Consider the following 23,559-nt stretch of genomic DNA (forward strand, 5'->3'; position numbering starts at 1 on the left):
TATTATTTTTTTGTAATCTTACCTACAACTGAAAAAGTAAGCAAGTGAAAATAATTCTATGTTTTAACAACAAAGATTTTAAAGAAAAAAATTTAAATACATTCTTAGATATACAAAAAAACATTCTTCCCATTTGACAAACTAATTTTTTTTATGACATCTTAATATTTTCATCAAGTATAAAGTGAAAAATGTTTATAATGGCTACTTTGAACAACAACTGATGAAAAAAAATTAACAGTATTAGATCTTATAAAATTCATCTTTATAATAAAAAAAAAACTAAGTAGCGCTATATAGTTTGATTTAGGTAATCGGTACAGTAACGAGCATCTAGTTATTTTCAAATCTATATAACGAAATTGTGAAGTTGTAAAACTATAAAAATACAAACATACAAATAACTAATTTTTCGTTATCTTAAACTTTTTCAGCTGACCTTTAATTTTATTAAGAATCGTCAGTTTTTAGATGTAACTTAATTTCAAAACATCCCATAAAAATAATTTTAGTTATGGTCGCGGCACAAAGATAAAATTATTCTTACACTCGGTCTCTGATATTGTCATCGTTATCTTATTTTATATAAGTTTACTTATGCTTTTTTTACTACTACTTTGAACTCTTTTTACTTATTTATTAGTCTAAATTTATTTGATAAATTATAAATTTAATTTTATTGAAAACTGTACATCACAAGTTTAAATATCAAACTAAATCAGCATTTGTACTAGTCCTTTTTATTTTGCATTTTTAGAACCGTAATAACACTTTTATTTTTTTTTATTACATAAGTATCGGGAAAGAGTCACAAATGCACGGAGCGTCATTTTTGCACGAGGTTTAACTGTTTTAGTTAAGAACTTTTATATTTGAAAAAAAATTAAACGTTGTTTTCTAATAAACATAAAAATAGTTCGCTGACTCGTTTTAAAACTTTTTGACTAAAAAAGTGCATTTCTTACTCATTCACACATAAGTGAGTCAGTCGCTGTTTTTTTGTGTTTTAGTTAGTTAAAGTTTAAGAAATTTTCCCTACTTTAGGTGAATTTTTGACTGAAACAGTTTTTTAGTTGTTTAGTATTTTAATTATAGATAAACTAAATTAAACCATATTAGTATTATTTTTGTTTTTTCATTCCAAAAGAATATATTGTTGACTTCTTTATAAATAGTAAGAAGTTTAAAAACTTTGCAATTTGAAAATTTTTACCTAAAAACAAAAAATATAACTTGCATTATGTGTGAATCATAAGCTTTGCTATTTAGTTAAATTACAAACAAAACTTAACTTGTTAAATAACGCTATTCGGGTCTTTTATTTAAACAAATCATTTTAGAATTATCATCTAGACTTGTTAAGTATTGAAATTTACAGTCTTTTAAAAGTATTTCAACAATCATAAACTACGAAAGACATGACTACTAAAATATAAGATTTCTTAATTCTGTGACTTACTTAAGTACTAATAAAAGCGATTGATTTGAAATTTTATTTTCTACAAACATCCAAGCAATTAGAATCAAAAAAGTGTTAGTAGTTATATTTTTTTGAACACGATGGTATTTTTTGATAATTTATTGATAATAAATGGAATATCATAAAGTAAAATAAATAAAGTTAATAAACAATATTTTGAGCTGTTCAAAATTGTTTCAGTAAGCGTAAAAATTAAAGACTCATGTTTTAAAAGTTCAAATAGCTCTACAACTTTATCTTACTTAAATTGTGTATACCAAAGTTTCAAAAGTTAAATTGTTTTTATATTTTTTTTTGTTTATTGTCATAAAGTATTTTTAATTTTAAACTTATCAGATTGTATACTTTTTAATTTCTTTAAAACTAAATTATTCACTATGTGTAACAAGAAGTAAATGATAACTTAATTAAATAAAAACTTTTCTTAGGTCTTAAAATTATTTACAAAACAATTGTAATTAGTCTTGGTACGAAAGAAAAAGCTTTCAAAAGTTTTCTTTTCCTTAAGAGATTTTAAACCATTTCAACTTGGTAATTGACTTTGGTAATAAAATATGTTTAAAAAAAAAAAGTTAGTTATAATTTTTGATAGTATTTTATTTGATATTTGCTTTTTAACACTTTTTTATTGACTTTCATTTCATACTTTATTACAAAAATAGTGTTATAACTTTATTTTAGAACTCTAATAAAGACAATCAAAAGTCTGAAGTTTATTTAACAAATATTGCAAATATCTGGAGAAATTTATTATATTTCATTTTTTTCTAGTTTCTTCAAAGGTTTTTGACCAATATCTGTAGGTTTAAATTTTTGCATTAGTAAATATCTTTTTTTTTTGTCTTAATTTTACTTCTAAAGAAGTATGTAATTAATTTTATAAAAACAACAACTAAAATATTAAAAGATTCACGTTATATATTGATAAAAAGTTGCTTAAAGTGGAAAGAGTTTTAAATTGTTTTGTTAAAATTTGTCGTAAGCTTAAAAAGACTTGTGATTTTTTTTTCCTGTAATAATTTTTGTTTTTAGTTTAGTTAAAACTGTTACTTATAGTCGGAAAATTACAATGCTTAATTAAAGTATTTCCGACACAAATGCATAAAATATTTTGTGTATTCGAAAAACTAAGAACATACTTTTAAGTAATTAAATAAGCAACAAATTATCATTAAAAAATTTGATATATTTATTCTGTAAAACTATTTAGACTATCTTAAGAAATCAAATTGTAATCATGTATCATAAAACTTTCGATAAATATTGGTATGAAAATATACTCATTTGTTAAATTTAAATAACAAGAAAAAGTAGTGTTCTTCCAAAAAGTGTACATTTTATGTATTAAAAACACTAATGATTAACTATATTACAACTTTATTTTCTACATTTGGTAGAATTTTTACAGCTATTAATGACAAGTTTTCTAATTAAAAAAATTGATTAATTTCGAAAAAAAATTATTGTAAAGCATTTTTTCTTGATTTAAAACATTTGTTTTTATAAAATTAAAGAGTTTTAGTTTAAAAATACGAACTTCTAAACACATAAAAACTTGGGAGTTTTTCAAATGTTGTATAAGTAATGGCCACTAATCTCGCAGTTTTTAAAAATAAATGCCCGTGTTAGGATTATGTTCTTTTTCTTGTTTGTTTTTTACTAATTAAGTGACGTAGATTTATTTAAATTTGTTTTAATTTATGTGTAAAAAATGCTGACTAATTATATTAAACGTTTGCTGGTTTTATAAACTCACAGATTGTAAGCATATGTTAAAATAAGTATAAGCATTTTTTAATTTTAAAATAAAATTCAAAAGTAGCATACTCATTTTTTAAGAAGTATCTTACAATGAAAAAAATTAAGTAATATTTTTGTTTTAAGATAATAAGTATACTCTTAAACTGCATTTGTTTTTCTAAACACAAGAATAACAAAAAAAAATTACTTACCGTACTATTTCTTTTACTTCCAAGATAAGTTACTTCAAAACTAAACGATTTCTTCTGTGAGTAAAATAAAGTTAAACATAAATTATTAAAAGGCTTAATCACGTGTTAACATTTGAATATACATTTTCCAATACTATTGGTGTTGTATTCTATTAAACTTTTACTTCATTTTGAAAATGTTTTATTTAAAAAGTTACCTATTTAGTCAAGTAGTTAAATTGTCAAAATGGAAGATAAAATGTCATATTTGATAATTGATTGGAAACAAAATTAAACAATTAAAATAAAACAATACAAGTCACCCGTAGCGAACCTACGCACATTGGCCCAGATCAAAAGTGCGTAATTAAACGAGAGGTAGCAAATACACCTGTCATGTTGTCTGTTTTATTATTTTTCATTAACAAATACTACTTTTTACACTTCTAAATTGTGTTTGATTTTATTTTTTGGTTTTGCTTGTTGATTTAAGTGTGAGGTTACGACTTGCTTTAGTTTAAAATACTTTAGTCAACTATGTATGTTGTTCAAAAAAGAGAGACTAAAAATATTTTTAAACTTCTAAAACAGTTTTCTAAGCATATATGCTTCCTATAAAATAATAACGTAATGTCACATACAATTTACGCACTTAAATAAAGATGGGAGTTTTTATTTTATGCTAACTAATACATAGTAAAAAGCTTTGCGCTTAAAAAACAATTTAACTCATATGAAATAATAAAATCGAACTTGGTTTAAAAAAATCAGTTTTATTACTTAATGCGATGATTAAAACTCATTTTAATAAATATATAAGTTATATAGCTGTATATACTTTCTTGAACTTTCCTCAAAAAGTGCATACCTTAAATAAAAAAAATTATATTGTATTTTGAGCGAAATTTTGCTGATTTTGCACTAAGTTAAAAATATTGGTTTTTTTTTTGTATACTTAAAAATTCTAAAATGCGTAGCTAAAGAGAGTGCGTAAAAAAACAAGTGCGTAGGATTGCCTGAGTTGACTGTAATACCTAACAAAAAATTGTATAGTCATTTGTAATAAACAAAGTTAAAACTAACCTAGAAAATGACGATTGATTACAAGTTTCTTTTAAAGTCGATAAACACTTTGTCCTAAGTTTGTTTTCTTGGTTTTCATTTATACTTGGTTTCTTTGATTTATTTCTACACTTCATGTTTGTTCTTTTGGATTTGAAAGAAATTTTTGACCGTTTCAGGTTTTTTAAAGAGCTGAAAATCGTAAACAACTAGATACAGATAGGAGCAGTAACAAAAAAGAATGTTAATGGTAAATCAAGCACCTATAAATTTTGCTATCAATTTCAAAAGTTAGTATTCTTACTTTTATAACATCGAATCATAAATCAGCACTTTCACACTGAAACTACCGTTTAATTTGTTTATAAAAATACAGCTCTGATTATCTAAAAAAAATCTATTAAGACTATCATATGCATACAAAAATACTTACTTTAGTTTTGAAATATATTAAAAAAAAATTTTTAAGTATTCCTTATAAAACATGTTAAATATAAGTAAAATATTTTCGAAATAAAATTTTTAACTTAATTTAAAGAAATACTTTTATCTCAATTTTTTTTTTAATTAGCTACTTAAAATAGAATTTTATTGTTACGTACTTCCAATGGCGTGAGAAGTTACTTCCCAGGAAACTGTACAAAAAAGGATTGAGCGCTGAGTTTAAGTAACCCAACAAACCTCCTACTGCTCCTAACGTGTAACAGAATTTACTCTGAAAAAATTGCTAAGTTGTTGTATAAAAAAGCACTTTTAAGTTAAATTTAATACTTTTTATTCTAAAACTATAATTTAAAACGCATTATTTTTACATATATAATAACTTGAAATTGGGAAATTTTCAGTTTCTAGTATTAAAGTAAACTTTCTTTTAATTTATTTACAATGTTCGATTTGTTAAAGGATTAAAAAAGTAAATTAAAAACTGTTTGATACAGATTATTTGTTTCTAAATTAACTTTTCTATATTTTTTTTTCTGTACACAAAGTCAAAAGTTTTACCAAGTTGCAGATTTATTTTTGTACAAACATCTAACATTTCCACTTGCAGTTATCACTCCGAATAGTTTAGCCAAATGTATAATGTGGTACATTGTCCAACAAAATGTAAACGCCACAACAAGCGAAACACACATGATGGTGACCCTTTTCCTGTCTTTTATCGACTTTTTAGACGCTAGAGTTCTTCTTTTTCCTTTTGTTACGCGAGTTGAACATTTAATTTGAGATTCTCGGACTTTTAAAATGACAAACCCGTAGCAAAATACAATTACCTAAATATTTTTCATTAAACATTTATAATCGAACTAAATTTGAATTTTAGTCAAATTTAAACGTTATAATTAAATATAGGAATACAAAAACGTATTTAGGTTTAGAAAAAAACATTTAGTTATATTTTAGTGTTAAAAAAACTCACTATTAAAGGACACAAAAACATTACGAAAAAATTGAACAAGATTATTCCTTTCCAAATAAAAGTTGCTCCAGAATAATCACATGTGCTGATTTGGCTCTCTGAGTATTCATAAGTTGTACTTTCAATTATTAAAACACGTATAATTAGTTATTATGATTTTATTACTGCTCAAATACCTTGTTCGTTTGGGTAATTATTGTAGTCAATGTAGTCGTATTCTGTATAATTTCTTGGAGCACTTAAAGCAGAGTTGTTCAACGAATCTATATTGGTAATATTGTCTAAATTGAAAAGACCTTCGTAGTCTTTATATACCTCACTGAATTTTATAGCGATTCCGTATATTTGATCTAGACGTTCAGCATCGCTTTTTCTAATAAAAAATTCAATTGTTAGAGCAAAATTCCCAGAAAACATGTTTATATAGTAAAAAGCTAAATGTACGTAACAAAAACAACATTTTTAAGCAGCTCTTAATTTCTAAGCTTTCTAGATTTTTTAAACTTGAACTAATTTGTATCAAGTAGAGAGGAATGTTTAAAATTTTGTTCAATTTATTTTAACAAAAATGCATATTCTCATTTGTTGAAGTACTTAAGTAAAATGAGAAATAGAATATTTCAAACCATGTAAGCCTGTTTTAGTAAGGTTTTAATTAAAACTTTTTATTTTTACCTGCAAAATTCAACTTTAGTTGTTCCAAAATTAAGCTCACTTGCGATTTCGATACATTTTGAAACCAAACTGTCATCTAGCAGACTACTAAAACACCTATCTTTCCAATTTACATTTTTTGGTGTATTTTCAAATTCATACCTTTTACATAAATGAATTGTATATGAGTCACGTACTATAGATAATTTTTCTGCTCAATCAAATTCAAAAAGCGTGAAACTAATCGCTAGCTTTTAGCAGCTATAAATTGTAAGTAGTTAGTAGTTAAAATTATTAAAATAAATAAAGTGGGTAGTAGCTGTTAAAAACTAATCGAACATAATTTTTAACTAATTTTAAGAAAATTATCTTAAAATTTAAAATAAATAACTGTTTTTATAACTTTATGAATAATTTTGATAAACTAGGAATAAACTTTATAGAATTTTGTTTTATGAATATTTCACATTAAAAAAATGTCATTTCAAGATCAACCAGTTATAAATAGTTTAGTAATTTTTTAAATACTTAGGTTTCATTACAAACAGCAATACAACAATTTAACTCGATTTTTAGATTAAGCTTAATTAATATCATTAGGCTTGAAGTAGAACAAAACATTTTTTTTGCCTGTTGATTAATTTTTACTTGACTAGCTCTTTTCTTAATTAAACCAGATTAAACCATAAATATTTAAAGCACATAACTTTATATTTGTTTGTTGTTTTCTAACCAGGAAATTAAGAAAATTGAGTATTTATAATCAAAACATTGAGTATTTGAAAACAAATTTAACATTTGGTAGACAGCATGTTTTATTTTTTATCTATAAGAGATTATAGTATTAAGAAAAATACGCAAAATCTTTACACACTCATTCAAAAAATAAAAACAATAAAGAGAAGAAAAACCTTGTTACTAGTTTTTTTTTTTAACTCTGACTAAAAAAATCGTAATGCTTGAAGAAAAAGTCCGTGCTTTAATACCATTGTTAAAAACGACAATTTAAATGCAATAAATTTTTTAAGCTTTTTTGATTTCTGTCTATCTAAATTAATCTGCACTTTAAAAAAGGCATTCAAAAATTCAACTGTTTTTTTTTTCATTCTTCTATTTTAGTCCTTTTAAAGGTTATCTGTTTAATGCAATTACTATAACAAAGAAAAAAGTAAGTTCAAAGTTTTAAAACGCTTTAGGTTTGTGTGACTCTAACGCAGGGGTGAGCAGACAGCCTTTCTTAGTCCGGGGCTAGTTTTTTTAGAAAAATGGCTTGCGGGCTGCATTGTCTAGCGATTAGTCTTTCGCGGGCCGCAGTTGTTTAAAGATCAAATTTGTAACAAATTTTACTTTTCAAAACAAAAATGTGATAAATTATGTAAAAAAGTACAGTTATTTACTAACTATCAAATTAAACACCTAATTGTAAGTTCTAACCACAAAATTTTCATTTTTTCAATAAAAATTATAATTTAGCTACAAAGTACAACGCGGGCCGGAGATTGTTGCATATTTCAACTAAGTTTTATTCAAATAAATATACTTACATACTTACACTTGAAAAATATTTTATCTTGTCTAGAAAAAATTTAAAACTAACTTGTTATAAAAGTTAGTAATTGAATATTACAGAAATTTGGTAATATCAGATTTAATCTTCTTTTTTTTTAATGAGTTTAATATTTTTTGAATGAATAGGTTCCATAACAGATATTTACTTAAACAATCAGCTTGATTTTTAGATAAAGCTTATTAAACTACCATTGAGTTTTAAGTAAAAGTACGCAATTGTTTTAGTATACTTTTTTAATTTAACTTTGCACGATTTATTAATTTTCACTTGACAAGCTTATTTTAAATTAAGCAAGAAAAGTTTAAAAACAAGAAATTTAATATTTTTTGTTGCTTACTTATCGGAAAACCAAGAAAAAAGAAAAGGTAATATTTATAAAGAAAACACTAAGTAAATGTAAAGTATATCTAATGTTTAGTTGACTGACGTACTTGCTGATTTTGATTTTTTTTTCGGTTAACAATAAAGAGATTATGGTTTGTTAAAAAATACTCAAACTTTCCTAAACTCATTTAAATGTTAAAGCATGAAAGATTAGAAAATCCTCAGTTTTATTTTTGTTTTTGTTTTCTTTCTAAACTACACGTAAATAAGAAACACTTACTAAAACTAAATTGTTCTAAATCAAAATGTTTAGATTAACTTTTAAAGCTAAAATACTGATTTTGTTCGACTCTAAAAAATAACGTTTTAGATGCATATTATTGACTATTTTATACACAAACTAACAACATTTCGTATACTTTTATGTAGTTATTATGAATTTTGTGAAATGCAATTAATGCTATCAACGATTTTTGTTTTTAAACAAACTTGCCACGTAACATAAGTTGTAAATAAAGTTAACCTTCTTATATTTTACTTCAAAATGTAGCAGCTAAAAACAAATATCAAACAAAATATTTAAAAGTTCAAAAACACAATAAAAACATGTGACTCTAAGATAGGTTTTCGTAAATTTTTACCCGTTATAAAATAACGCTGATTTATTAGTTGATTGTTCATTTACGTTTTTGCATATAACTAGTTATTGCCAATAACAATTAGATACAACAGATGCTGTCAATATAATTATATTTATTTTACTTTTTGCTTATTAAAAAATTTGCATATTACATAAGTTTTAAAAATGGAATTTTTTCTGTTTTCTATTTTTATTCATTTAAAAGGTCAACTGCTTATACAACTACGATAACAAACAAACAGAAAACTTCAAGCTTTAAACCACTTAAGATTTATGTCAGTTACTAGTGCAGCGGTTCTTAACCTTTTTTTAAATTTTTACTTTTGAAAAATGTTTACGAAATTTACCCCCAATATACAAAACAGTGTTTAAGTTTGAGAAATTTTTTTTTTGAATTTTAAGATTATTAAATATATCAAATCGTAAAATTTAAAGAGTTGACCTAACGTAAAAAAAATTTCAGTTGAAATACTAATTTATAAATAAAAAATAAAATTAATAAACATTAATTTACATATCTTGTAATTAAGAAAACTTACCCCCTAAAACAAGGAAATTTACCTCACCTGGTGTACTACACTTTTCAAAATTTCAAAAATGTCAAATATACAATACTGTGTTAGAATTACAACTAATTAACATTTAATGTTGGGTTCAGGTCCGCTTTTAGTGTTGTAAATTGTGCTACCTTTTTAAATACCACACATTTCTAAGTCAGTTAATTATTCCATACAACTAGTTATTGATCCCTGAAAGCAAGAATCGCCCCGATAGGCAGCATCTCTTATTTTAGAAACTCTGCTCTTGCAAACAGTTTTCGAAAATATAAAATTTTAAACGTACATTGTCAAGTTAAAAACTAACTGGCATTTGCAGTTTGGTTCAGTTCCAGTTTTAGTGCTGTAAATTGCAATGGGAGTGCACAGCAGCACTGAAACTATCCAAATGATAATTGTTATGCACGAAGCCGCCCGGTCATATCGCAACTTCTTTAAATTTTCAGAATGACTGTGGCACACTGCAATGTATCGGTCAACGCTCATAATCTGTTCAAATAAAAAAATAATAATGGTCGTTTTTTTATGTAGTGTATTTAATGTAAACGATAGGTTTTTTCGAAGTTAGTAGCTCATGAAACTATCAAAGTTCCCCAAAATCGTTTTTACGGACGCCCCCTCGGCAGAAATTACAAATAGTAGTTCCCTTTATAAAATATCTCCCCTTTACTAATTTTCTACCATTTTTCGCCATTCTGTTAGCCTTAATTGCCCCTGAGGGAGAAGCTGGTCTAAAAGACAAATGATATGACTTGTAACAGGTAATGAAGTTTGTACTGGGTATTAACAGCTTACAAAAAAAATAACTAAACAGTACTTTATAAAACTTTATAGATTTGTACAATAAGATCCTAATTATATTCAAAACTAGTTTTTTTACGTATATACTTAAACTACTTTATTAACTTTTTTTACCTTATGTAATTTAAAAGTATATTTACTACATAAAAAAAAAGATTGGCTCCGACTCACGGCAGTACATTTGCTAACCATAGTTTAAAAGTTTATTGTATGTAACTAATTTTGTTAAAAGTTTAGCTCAAAAAATTACTTACCATCAAAAACAATACTGAAGCGTTGTAGTTTACAAAAAGAATACATTCTTTTACTTTACACAGCCAGTTAGGATAATCCCAGGCATTGTTTATGTCTTCGTTTGCTTTAAAAGGCAATGTTAACAAAAATAACGTATCAGCTATAGCTAGTTGAAGAACATACCTGGTAGTTTATAAACTCTTGTTTTTGATTTACTGAAGTTTTGTATTCAAATTAAGTTAATCATTGAAGCATAAAATGTGTATTTTTTTTTCAATTAGTAAAATAAGTATTACAGTTTTTTCACATTATGATGGTGACCATTTTTAATTTGTAAAAATTTAAAGTTTACTAAAAGTTATAAGGCGTATTAGATGCTTCAAATTTTTGGATAAAAGTTAACTTTTTGAATAAAACTTTTACACAAAACTTTTACATAAATCTACATATGTCAATAAAAAATGATTAAATAGTGTGTAAAAATACTTGCAAAAAAATTTACTTCTAAAAGCTTGTTAATATAGTTTGATTTAGGTAATCGGTACAGTAACGAGCATCTAGTTATTTTCAAATCTATATAACGAAATTGTGAAGTTGTAAAACTATAAAAATACAAACATACAAATAACTAATTTTTCGTTATCTTAAACTTTTTCAGCTGACCTTTAACTTTATTAAGAATCGTCAGTTTTTAGATGTAACTTAATTTCAAAACATCCCATAAAAATAATTTTAGTTATGGTTGCGGCACAAAGATAAAATTATTCTTACACTCGGTCTCTGATATTGTCATCGTTATCTTATTTTATATAAGTATACTTATGCTTTTTTTTTTACTACTACTTTGAACTCTTTTTACTTATTTATTTGATAAATTGTAAATTTAATTTTATTGAGAACTGTACATCACAAGTTTAAATATCAAACTAAATGAGCATTTGTACTAGTCCTTTTTATTTTGCATTTTTAGAACCGTAATAATACTTTTATTTTTTTTTATTACATAAGTATCGGGAAAGAGTCACAAATGCACGGAGCGTCATTTTTGCACGAGGTTTAACTGTTTTAGTTAAGAACTTTTATATTTGAAAAAAAATTAAACGTTGTTTTCTAATAAACATAAAAATAGTTCGCTGACTCGTTTTAAAACTTTTTGACTAAAAAAGTGCATTTCTTACTCATTCACACATAAGTGAGTCAATCGCTGTTTTTTTGTGTTTTAGTTAGTTAAAGTTTAAGAAATTTTCCCTACTTTAGGTGAATTTTTGACTGAAGCAGTTTTTTAGTTGTTTAGTTTTTTAATTATAGATAAACTAAATTAACCCATATTAGTATTATTTTTGTTTTTTCATTCCAAAAGAATATATTGTTGACTTCTTTATAAATTGTAAGAAGTTTAAAAACTTTGCAATTTGAAAATTTTTACCTAAAAACAAAACATATAATTTGCAGTATGTGTGAATCATAAGTTTTGCTATTTAATTAAGTTACAAACAAAACTTAACTTGTTAAATAACGCTATTCGGGTCTTTTATTTAAACAAATCATTTTAGAATTATTATTTAGACTTGTTAAGTATTGAAATTTACAGTCTTTTAAAAGTATTTCAACAATCATAAACTACGAAAGACATGACTACTAAAATATAAGATTTCTTAATTCTGTGACTTACTTAACTACTAATAAGAGCGATTGATTTGAAATTTTATTTTCTACAAACATCCAAGACGCTTAGAATCAAAAAGTGTTAGTAGTTATACTTTTTTGAACACGATGGTATTTTTTGATAATTTATTGATAATAAATGGAATATCATAAAGTAAAATAAATAAAGTTAATAAACAATATTTTGAGCTGTTCAAAATTGTTTCAGTAAGCGTAAAAATTAAAGACTCATGTTTTAAAAGTTCAAATAGCTCTACAACTTTATCTTACTTAAATTGTGTATACCAAAGTTTCAAAAGTTTAATTGTTTTTATATTTTTTTTTTGTTTATTGTCATAAAGTATTTTTAATTTTAAACTTATCAGATTGTATACATTTTAATTTCTTTAAAACTAAATTATTCACTATGTGTAACAAGAAGTAAATGATAACTTAATTAAATAAAAACTTTTCTTAGGTCTTAAAATTATTTACAAAACAATTGTAATTAGTCTTGGTACGAAAGAAAAAGCTTTCAAAAGTTTTCTTTTCCTTAAGAGATTTTAAACCATTTCAACTTGGTAATTGACTTTGGTAATAAAATATGTTTAAAAAAAATAAGGTTAGTTATAATTTTTGATAGTATTTTATTTGATATTTGCTTTTTAACACTTTTTTATTGACTTTCATTTCATACTTTATTACAAAAACAGTGTTATAACTTTATTTTAGAACTCTAATAAAGACAGTCAAAAGTCTGAAGTTTATTTAACAACTATTGCACATATCTGGAGAAATTTATTAAATTTCATTTTTTTCTAGTTTCTTCAAAGGTTTTTGACCAATATCTGTAGGTTTAAATTTTTGCATTAGTAAATATCTATTTTTTGTTGTCTTAATTTTACTTCTAAAGAAGTATGTAATTAATTTCTCAAAAACAACAACTAGAATATTAAAAGATTCACGTTATATATTGATAAAAAGTTGCTTAAAGTGGAAAGAGTTTTAAATTGTTTTGTTAAAATTTGTCGTAAGCTTAAAAAGACTTGTGATTTTTTTTTCCTGTAATAATTTTTGTTTTTAGTTTATGTAAAACTGTTACTTATAGTCGGAAAATTACAATGCTTAATTAAAGTATTTCCGACACAAATGCATAAAATATTTTGTGTATTCGAAAAACTAAGAACATACTTTTAAGTAATTAAATAAGCAACAAATTATCATTCAAAAATTTGATATATTTATTCTGTAAAACTATTTAGACTATCTTAAGAAACATTGTAATCATGTATCATAAAACTTTCGATAAATATTGGTATGAAAATATACTCGTTTGTTAAATTTAAATAACAAGAAAAAGTAGTGTTCTTCCAAAAAGTGTACATTTTATGTATTAAAAACACTAATGATTAACTATATTACAACTTTATTTTCTACATTTGGTAGAATTTTTACAGCTATTAATGACAAGTTTTCTAATTAAAAAAATTGATTAATTTCGAAAAAAAATTATTGTAAAGCATTTTTTCTTGTTTTAAAACATCTGTTTTTATAAAATTTAAGAGTTTTAATTTAAAAATAAGAACTTCTAAACTCATAAAAACTTGGGAGTTTTACAAATGTTGTATAAGTAATGGCCACTTTTCTCGCAGTTTTTAAAAATAAATGCCCGTGTTAGGATTATGTTCTTTTTCTTGTTTGTTTTTTACTAATTAAGTGACGTAGATTTATTCAAATTTGTTTCAATTTATGTGTAAAAAATGCTGACTAATTATATTAAACGTTTGCTGGTTTTATAAACTCACAGATTGTAAGCATATGTTAAAATAAGTATAAGCATTTTTTAATTTTAAAATAAAATTCAAAAGTAGCATACTCATTTTTTAAGAAGTATCTTACAATGAAAAAAATTAAGTAGTATTTTTGTTTTAAGATAATAAGTATACTCTTAAACTACATTTGTTTTTCTAAACACAAGAATAACAAAAAAAAAATTACTTACCGTACTATTTCCTTTACTTCCAAGATAAGTTACTTCAAAACTAAACGATTTCTTCTGTGAGTAAAATAAAGTTAAACATAAATTATTAAAAGGCTTAATCACGTGTTAACATTTGAAAAGATATTTTCAAATACTATTGGTGTTGTATTCTATTAAACTTTTACTTCATTTTGAAAATGTTTTATTTAAAAAGTTACCTATTTAGTCAAGTAGTTAAATTGTCAAAATGGAAGATAAAATGTCATATTTGATAATTGATTGGAAACAAAATTAAACAATTAAAATAAAACAATACAAGTCACCCGTAGCGAACCTACGCACATTGGCTTAGATCAAAAGTGCGTAATTAAACGAGAGGTAGCAAATACACCTGTCATGTTGTCTGTTTTATTATTTTTCATTAACAAATACTACTTTGTACAATTGTAAATTGTGTTTGATTTTATTTTTTGGTTTTTCTTGTTGATTTAAGTGTGAGGTTACGACTTGCTTTAGTTTAAAATACTTTAGTCAACTATGTATGTTATTCAAAAACGAGATACTAAAAATATTTTTAAACTTCTAAAACAGTTTTCTAAGCATATATGCTTCCTATAAAATAATAACGTAATGTAACATATTATTTACGCACTTAAATAAAGATGGAAGTTTTTATTTTATGCTAACTAATACATAGTAAAAAACTTTGCGCTTAAAAAACAATTTAATTCATATGAAATAATAAAATCGAACTTGGTTTAAAAAAATCAGTTTTATTACTTAATGCGATGATTAAAACTCATTTTAATAAACATATAAGTTATATAGCTGTATATACTTTCTTGAACTTTCCTCAAAAAGTGCATGCCTTAAATAAAAAAATTTATATTGTATTTTGAGCGAAATTTTGTTGATTTTGCACTAAATTAACAATATTGTTTTTTTTTTGTATACAAAAAAATTCTAAAATGCGTAGCTAAAGAGAGTGCGTAAAAAAACAAGTGCGTAGGATTGCAAGAGTTGACTGTAATACCTAACAAAAAATTGTATAGTCATTTGTAATAAACAAAGTTAAAACTAACCTAGAAAATGACGATTGATTACAAGTTTCTTTTAAAGTCGATAAACACTTTGTCCTAAGTTTGTTTTCTTGGTTTTCATTTATACTTGGTTTCTTTGATTTATTTCTACACTTCATGTTTGTTCTTTTGGATTTGAAAGAAATTTTTGACCGTTTCAGGTTTTTTAAAGAGCTGAAAATCGTAAACAATTAGATACAGATAGGAGCAGTAACAAAAAAGAATGTTAATGGTAAATTAAGCACCTATAAATTTTGCTAACAATTTCAAATGTTAGTATTCTTACTTTTATAACATCGAATCATAAATCAGCACTTTCACACTGAAACTACCGTTTAATTTGTTTATAAAAATACAGCTCTGATTATCTAAAAAAAATCTATTAAGATTATCATATGCATACAAAAATACTTACTTTAGTTTGGAAATATATTAAAAATATTTTTTTAAGTATTCCTTATAAAACATATTAAATATAAGTAAAATATTTTCGAAACAAAATTTTTAACTTAATTTAAAGAAATACTTTTATCTCAATTTTTTTTTTAATTAGCTACTTAAAATAGAATTTTATTGTTACGTACTTCCAATGGCGTGAGAAGTTACTTCCCAGGAAACTGTACAAAAAAGGATTGAGCGCTGAATTTAAGTAACCCAACAAACCTCCTACTGCTCCTAACATGTAACATAATTTACTCTGAAAAAATTGCTGAGTTGTTGTATAAAAAAGCATTTTTAAGTTAAATTTAATACTTTTTATTCTAAAACTATAATTTAAAACGCATTATTTTTACATATATAATAACTTGAAATTGGGAAATTTTCAGTTTCTAGTATTAAAGTAAGCTTTCTTTTAATTTATTTACAATGTTCGATTTGTTAAAGGATTAAAAAAGTAAGTTAAAAACTGCATGATACAGATTATTTGTTTCTAAATTAACTTTTCTATATTTTTTTTTCTGTACACAAAGACAAAAGTTTTACCAAGTTGCAGATTTATTTTTGTACAAACATCTAACATTTCCACTTGCAGTTATCACTCCGAATAGTTTAGCCAAATGTATAGTGTGGTACATTGTCCAACAAAATGTAAACGCCACAACAAGCGAAATACACATGATGGTTACCCTTTTCCTGTCTTTTATCGACTTTTTAGACGCTAGAGTTCTTCTTTTTCCTTTTATTACGCGAGTTAAACATTTAGTTTGAGATTCTCGGACTTTTAAAATGACAAACCCGTAGCAAAATACAATTACCTAAATATTTTTCATTAAACATTTATAATCGAACTAAATTTGAATTTTAGTCAAATTTAAACGTTATAATTAAATATAGGAATACAAAAACGTATTTAGGTTTAGAAAAAAACATTTAGTTATATTTTAGTGTTAAAAAAACTCACTATTAAAGGACACAAAAACATTACGAAAAAATTGAACAAGATTATTCCTTTCCAAATAAAAGTTGCTCCAGAATAATCACATGTGCTGATTTGGCTCTCTGAGTATTCATAAGTTGTACTTTCAATTATTAAAACACGTATAATTAGTTATTATGATTTTATTACTGCTCAAATACCTTGTTCGTTTGGGTAATTATTGTAGTCAATGTAGTCGTATTCTGTATAATTTCTTGGAGCACTTAAAGCAGAGTTGTTCAACGAATCTATATTGGTAATATTGTCTAAATTGAAAAGACCTTCGTAGTCTTTATATACCTCACTGAATTTTATAGCGATTCCGTATATTTGATCTAGACGTTCAGCATCGCTTTTTCTAATAAAAAATTCAATTGTTAGAGCAAAATTCCCAGAAAACATGTTTATATAGTAAAAAGCTAAATGTACGTAACAAAAACAACATTTTTAAGCAGCTCTTAATTTCTAAGTTTTCTAGATTTTTTAAACTTGAACTAATTTGTATCAAGTAGAGAGGAATGTTTAAAATTTTATTCAATTTGTTTTAACAAAAATGCATATTCTCATTTGCTGAAGTACTTAAGTAAAATGAGAAATAGAATATTTCAAACCATGTAAGCCTGTTTTAGTAAGGTTTTAATAAAAACTTTTTATTTTTACCTGCAAAATTCAACTTTAGTTGTTCCAAAATTAAGCTCACTTGCGATTTCGATACATTTTGAAACCAAACTGTCATCTAGCAGACTACTAAAACACCTACCTTTCCAATTTACATTTTTTGGTGTATTTTCAAATTCATACCTTTTACATAAATGAATTGTATATGAGTCACGTACTATAGATAATTTTTCTGCTTAATCAAATTCAAAAAGCGTGAAACTAATCGCTAGCTTTTAGCAGCTATAAATTGTAAGTAGTAGTAGTTAAAATAATTAAAATAAATAAAGTGGGTAGTAGCTGTTTAAAAACTAATCGAACATAATTTTTAACTAATTTTAAGAAAATTATCTTAAAGTTTAAAATAAATAACTGTTTTTATAACTTTATGAATAATTTTGATAAACTAGGAATAAACTTTATAGAATTTTGTTTTATGAATATTTCACAATAAAAAAATGTCATTTCAAGATCAACCAGTTATAAATAGTTTAGTACTTTTTTAAATACTTAGGTTTCAATACAAACAGCAACGTAACAATTTAACTCGATTTTTAGATTAAGCTTAATTAATATCATTAGGCTTGAAGTAGAACAAAACATTTTTTTTGCCTGTTGATTAATTTTTACTTGACTAGCTCTTTTCTTAATTAAACCAGATGAAACCATAAATATTTAAAGCACATAACTTTATATTTGTTTGTTGTTTTCTTACCAGGAAATCAAGAAAATTGAGTATTTATAATCAAAACATTGAGTATTTGAAAACAAATTTAACATTTGGTAGACAGCATGTTTTGATTTTTATCTATAAAGAGATTATAGTATTAAGAAAAATACGCAAAATCTTTACATACTCATTCAAAAAATAAAAACAATAAAGACAAGAAAAACCTCGTTACTAGTTTTTTTTTTAAACTCTGACTAAAAAATTGTAATGCTTGAAGAAAAAGTCCGTGCTTTAATACCATTGTTAAAAACGACAATTTAAATGCAATAAATTTTTTAAGCTTTTTTGAATTCTGTCTATCTAAATTAATCTGCACTTTAAAAAAGGCATTCAAAAATTCAACTGTTTTTTTTTTTCATTCTTCTATTTTAGTCCTTTTAAAGGTTATCTGTTTAATGCAATTACATAACAAAGAAAAAAGTAAGTTCAAGGTTATAAAACGCTTTAGATTTGTGTGACTCTAACGCAGGGGTGAGCAGACAGCCTTTCTTAGTCCGGGGCTAGTTTTTTTAGAAAAATGGCTTGCGGGCTGCATTGTCTAGCGATTAGTCTTTCGCGGGCCGCAGTTGTTTAAAGATCAAATTTGTAACAAATTTTACTTTTCTAAAAAAATGTGATAAATAATGTAAAAAAGTACAGTTATTTACTAACTATCAAATTAAGCACCTAATTGTAAGTTTTAACCACAGAATTTTTATTTTTTCAATAAAAATTATAATTTAGCTATAAAGTACAACGCGGGCCGGAGATTGTTGCATATTTCAACTAAGTTATTTTTCAAATAAATATACTTGTATACTTACACTTGAAAAATATTTTATTTTGTCTACAAAAAATTTAAAACTAACTTGTTATAAAAGTTAGTAATTGAATATTACAGAAATTTGGTAATATCAGATTTAATCTTCTTTTTTTTTAATGAGTTTAATATTTTTTGAATGAATAGGTTCCATAAAAGATATTTACTTAAACAATCAGCTTGATTTTTAGATAAAGCTTATTTAACTACCATTGAGTTTTAAGTAAAAGTACGCAATTATTTTAGTATACTTTTTTAATTTAACTTTGCACGATTTATTAATTTTCACTTGACAAGCTTATTTTAAATTAAGCAAGAAAAGTTTAAAAACAAGAAATTTAATTTTTTTTTTGTTGCTTACTTATCGGGAAACCAAGAAAAAAGAAAAGGTAATATTTATAAAGAAAACACTAAGTAAATGTAAAGTATATCTAATGTTTAGTTGACTGACGTACTTGCTGATTTTAATTTTTTTTTCGGTTAACAATAAAGAGATTATGGTTGTTTTTTAAATACACAAACTTTCCTAAACTCATTTAAATGTTAAAGCATGAAAGATTAGAAAATCCTCAGTTTTATTTTTGTTTTTGTTTTCTTTCTAAACTACACGTAAATAAGAAACACTTACTAAAACTAAATTGTTCTAAATCAAAATGTTTAGATTAACTTTTAAAGCTAAAATACTGATTTTGTTCGACTCTAAAAAATAACGTTTTAGATGCATATTATTGACTATTTTATACACAAACTAACAACATTTCGTATACTTTTATGTAGTTATTATGAATTTTGTGAAATGCAATCAATGCTATCAACGATCTTTGTTTTTAAACAAACTTGCCACGTAACATAAGTTGTAAATAAAGTTAACCTTCTTATATTTTACTGCAAAATGTAGCAGCTAAAAACAAATATCAAACAAAATATTTAAAAGTTCAAAAACACAATAAAAACATGTGACTCTAAGATAGGTTTTCGTAAATTTTTACCCGTTATAAAATAACGCTGATTTATTAGTTGATTGTTCATTTACGTTTTTGCATATAACTAGTTATTGCCAATAACAGTTAGATACAACAGATGCTGTCAATATAATTATATTTATTTTACTTTTTGCTTATTAAAAAATTTGCATATTACATAAGTTTTAAAAATGGAATTTTTTCTGTTTTCTATTTTTATTCATTTAAAAGGTCAACTGCTTATACAACTACGATAACAAACAAACAGAAAACTTCAAGCTTTAAATAGTGATGTACCGGACTCACTATCCGGGTCCGGGTCCGGCCGGATATTGCCATTTTTGTCTGATATCCGGATCCGGCCGGACTCTAATTTGAAAAAAAAGTCCGGATCCGGTTCCGGCCGGATTCTAATTTGAAAAAAAAGTCCGGATCCGGGTCCGGCCGGATCCTAACAGAGATCCGGCCGGACCCGGATCTAGTTAGTAAAAAAGATCATACTGAAAAGTATTTTTTCAAAAACAAACCCTGTGAAAATTAATAAGAGTCATTTTCGTAAGTTAAAATTAAACACCTACCGTGATTGGCTCATTTTGTACACGTGACTAATTTACATTTGTTTACACTTAAACTATAAATAAACATTTCATGAAATGCAACTCTTTACATATGTTATAAAATTGAAAACTTTGGAATGAATACTTGCGTTATTTATTGTTTAAAGTTGAGCTCAGAGAATATTTAGAGTTAATACGGTTGAATGTACGAGCCAATGAGAATCATATGACGAAATGTTTCAAACTAAATACTGATGCAACAAAACATCAGAACATGACAGGCATTTTATATGTAAGCAGTTAGTTAGTTTGGTGTGTAGCTTGAAGCAACAAAATATCTTAAAACGTTTTTGTGAATGCTTATTGTAAGTAGTGTTTTGTCTTAAAAGTTAATATTTCAACAAGTGTTTGATTGTTTAAATATTTAAGCCAGGTTTATAATTTAATAGTTTATTAAAAATTTTACAGTTTCTTGTTTACTAAAAGTTTTATTTAATTTTTAGTTTTTTGTTTTAAGTCTTTTGATATAGATTTAAATAGCTTCCAGTTTTTATAGTGTTACCAAAGTAATTAATAATTTTGTATATGCTAGTATTTCTTGTTGTGTTTTATATAAAAGATTCATCACTCAAAACTGTCGTGTCTGATTATAGAAAGTAGTCTCAGTTAGAATTTAGTATTTGTTAGATATTAATTAAATAAGGTAGGATTTAATTATGATGGGTAGTACTAATAAGTTAAGTGTACCACAATCAGTCCACAACTTTACTACCAAATTGTCAACCTTTGCTAGCAGTTCTATTGATTATTAGATTAAAGTAATTTTTCAGTTTTTAAAAACCTCATTCTGACTCAGGCTTGTTTATACTCACTCTAGCTAGTTTTAATGACGTAAACAGTGGCAACCCTGCTAGTTTGAAAATTTTTGGGAATTTTAGAAAATCTTGGACTGCCTCAGGCTAGTTTAGTTTTTAAAAAAATTCGGGCTAGTTTTCTTTTAGATTTTGAATGAGTTTGAGCTGATCTAGTTTTCAATATTTTGTAATTTTCTAGTGTATTTTGTTCAAGAACTTGATTTCAGATTTTTAATTGTAATAACACCTAAATTTGTAAACCTTGAGGCTAGCTGTTCTACTTATTATTAGATTAAAGTTCTTTTTTTTCAGTTTTTAAAAACCTCATTCTGACTCAGGCTAGTTTATTCTAGTGATGTACCGGACTCACTATCCGGGTCCGGCCGGATATTGCCATTTTTGTCTGATATCCGGATCCGGCCGGACTCTAATTTGAAAAAAAAGTCCGGATCCGGTTCCGGCCGGACTCTAATTTGAAAAAAAAGTCCGGGTCCGGTTCCGGCCGGATTCTAATTTGAAAAAAAAGTCCGGATCCGGTTCCGGCCGGATTCTAGTTTGAAAAAAAAGTCCGGATCCGGGTCCGGCCGGACCCGAAATTGTGGGTCCGGTACATCACTAGCTTTAAACCACTTAAGATTTATGTGAGTTACTAGTGCAGCGGTTCTTAACCTTTTTTTAAATTTTTACTTTTGAAAAATGTTTACGAAATTTACCCCCAATATACAAAACAGTGTTTAAGTTTGAGAAGTTTTTTTTTGAATTTTAAGATTATTAAATATATCAAATCGTAAAATTTAAAGAGTTGACCTAACGTAAAAAAAATTTCAGTTGAAATACTAATTTATAAATAAAAAATAAAATTAATAAACATTAATTTACATATCTTGTAATTAAGAAAACTTACCCCCTAAAACAAGGAAATTTACCTCACCTGGTGTACTACACTTTTCAAAATTTCAAAAATGTCAAATATACAATACTGTGTTAGAATTACAACTAATTAACATTTAATGTTGGGTTCAGGTCCGCTTTTAGTGTTGTAAATTGTGCTACCTTTTTAAATACCACACATTTCTAAGTCAGTTAATTATTCCATACAACTAGTTATTGATCCCTGAAAGCAAGAATCGCCCCGATAGGCAGCATCTCTTATTTTAGAAACTCTGCTCTTGCAAACAGTTTTCGAAAATATAAAATTTTAAACGTACATTGTCAAGTTAAAAACTAACTGGCATTTGCAGTTTGGTTCAGTTCCAGTTTTAGTGCTGTAAATTGCAATGGGAGTGCACAGCAGCACTGAAACTATCCAAATGATAATTGTTATGCACGAAGCCGCCCGGTCATATCGCAACTTCTTTAAATTTTCAGAATGACTGTGGCACACTGCAATGTATCGGTCAACGCTCATAATCTGTTCAAATAAAATAATAATAATGGTCGTTTTTTTATGTAGTGTATTTAATGTAAACGATAGGTTTTTTCGAAGTTAGTAGCTCATGAAACTATCAAAGTTCCCCAAAATCGTTTTTACGGACGCCCCCTCGGCAGAAATTACAAATAGTAGTTCCCTTTCTAAAATATCTCCCCTTTACTAATTTTCTACCATTTTTCGCCATTCTGTTAGCCTTAATTGCCCCTGAGGGAGAAGCTGGTCTAAAAGACAAATGATATGACTTGTAACAGGTAATGAAGTTTGTACTGGGTATTAACAGCTTACAAAAAAAATAACTAAACAGTACTTTATAAAACTTTATAGGTTTGTTCAACAAGATCCTAATTATATTCAAAACTAGTTTTTTTACGTATATACTTAAACTACTTTATTAACTTTTTTTACCTTATGTAATTTACAAGTATATTTACTACATAAAAAAAAAGATTGGCTCCGACTCACGGCAGTACATTTGCTAACCATAATTTAAAAGTTTAATGTATGGAACTAATTCTGTTAAAAGTTTAGCTCAAAAAATTCCTTACCATCAAAAACAATACTGAAGCGTTGTAGTTTACAAAAAGAATACATTCTTTTACTTTACACAGCCAGTTAGGATAATCCCAGGCATTGTTTATGTCTTCGTTTGCTTTAAAAGGCAATGTTAACAAAAATAACGTATCAGCTATAGCTAGTTGAAGAACATACCTGGTAGTTTATAAACTCTTGTTTTTGATTTACTGAAGTTTTGTAAATTAAGTTAATCATTGAAGC

General features: G+C 25.5%; 1 protein-coding gene across 1 annotated transcript in view; it reads right to left on the bottom strand.

The window, feature by feature from the left end:
* LOC145828493 (uncharacterized) overlaps window positions 1–10,997 on the bottom strand; it is a 23,529-nt gene extending 12,532 nt beyond the window's left edge. Inside the window, exons 1-6 of the mRNA XM_082936248.1 lie at window positions 10,981–10,997; window positions 10,694–10,856; window positions 9,946–10,127; window positions 6,070–6,266; window positions 5,511–5,668; window positions 5,076–5,188 (exon numbers count right to left, since the gene is read on the bottom strand). Coding sequence (XP_082792374.1) covers window positions 5,076–5,188; window positions 5,511–5,668; window positions 6,070–6,266; window positions 9,946–10,127; window positions 10,694–10,856; window positions 10,981–10,997 — 830 coding nt within the window. The remainder of the gene's footprint in view (window positions 1–5,075; window positions 5,189–5,510; window positions 5,669–6,069; window positions 6,267–9,945; window positions 10,128–10,693; window positions 10,857–10,980) is intronic.
* Between the last annotated feature and the right edge of the window lie 12,562 nt (window positions 10,998–23,559).

Source organism: Thalia democratica, chromosome 2 (genome assembly GCF_965202585.1).
Source record: "Thalia democratica chromosome 2, ktThaDemo2.hap1.1, whole genome shotgun sequence".
Taxonomy (NCBI): domain Eukaryota; kingdom Metazoa; phylum Chordata; class Thaliacea; order Salpida; family Salpidae; genus Thalia; species Thalia democratica.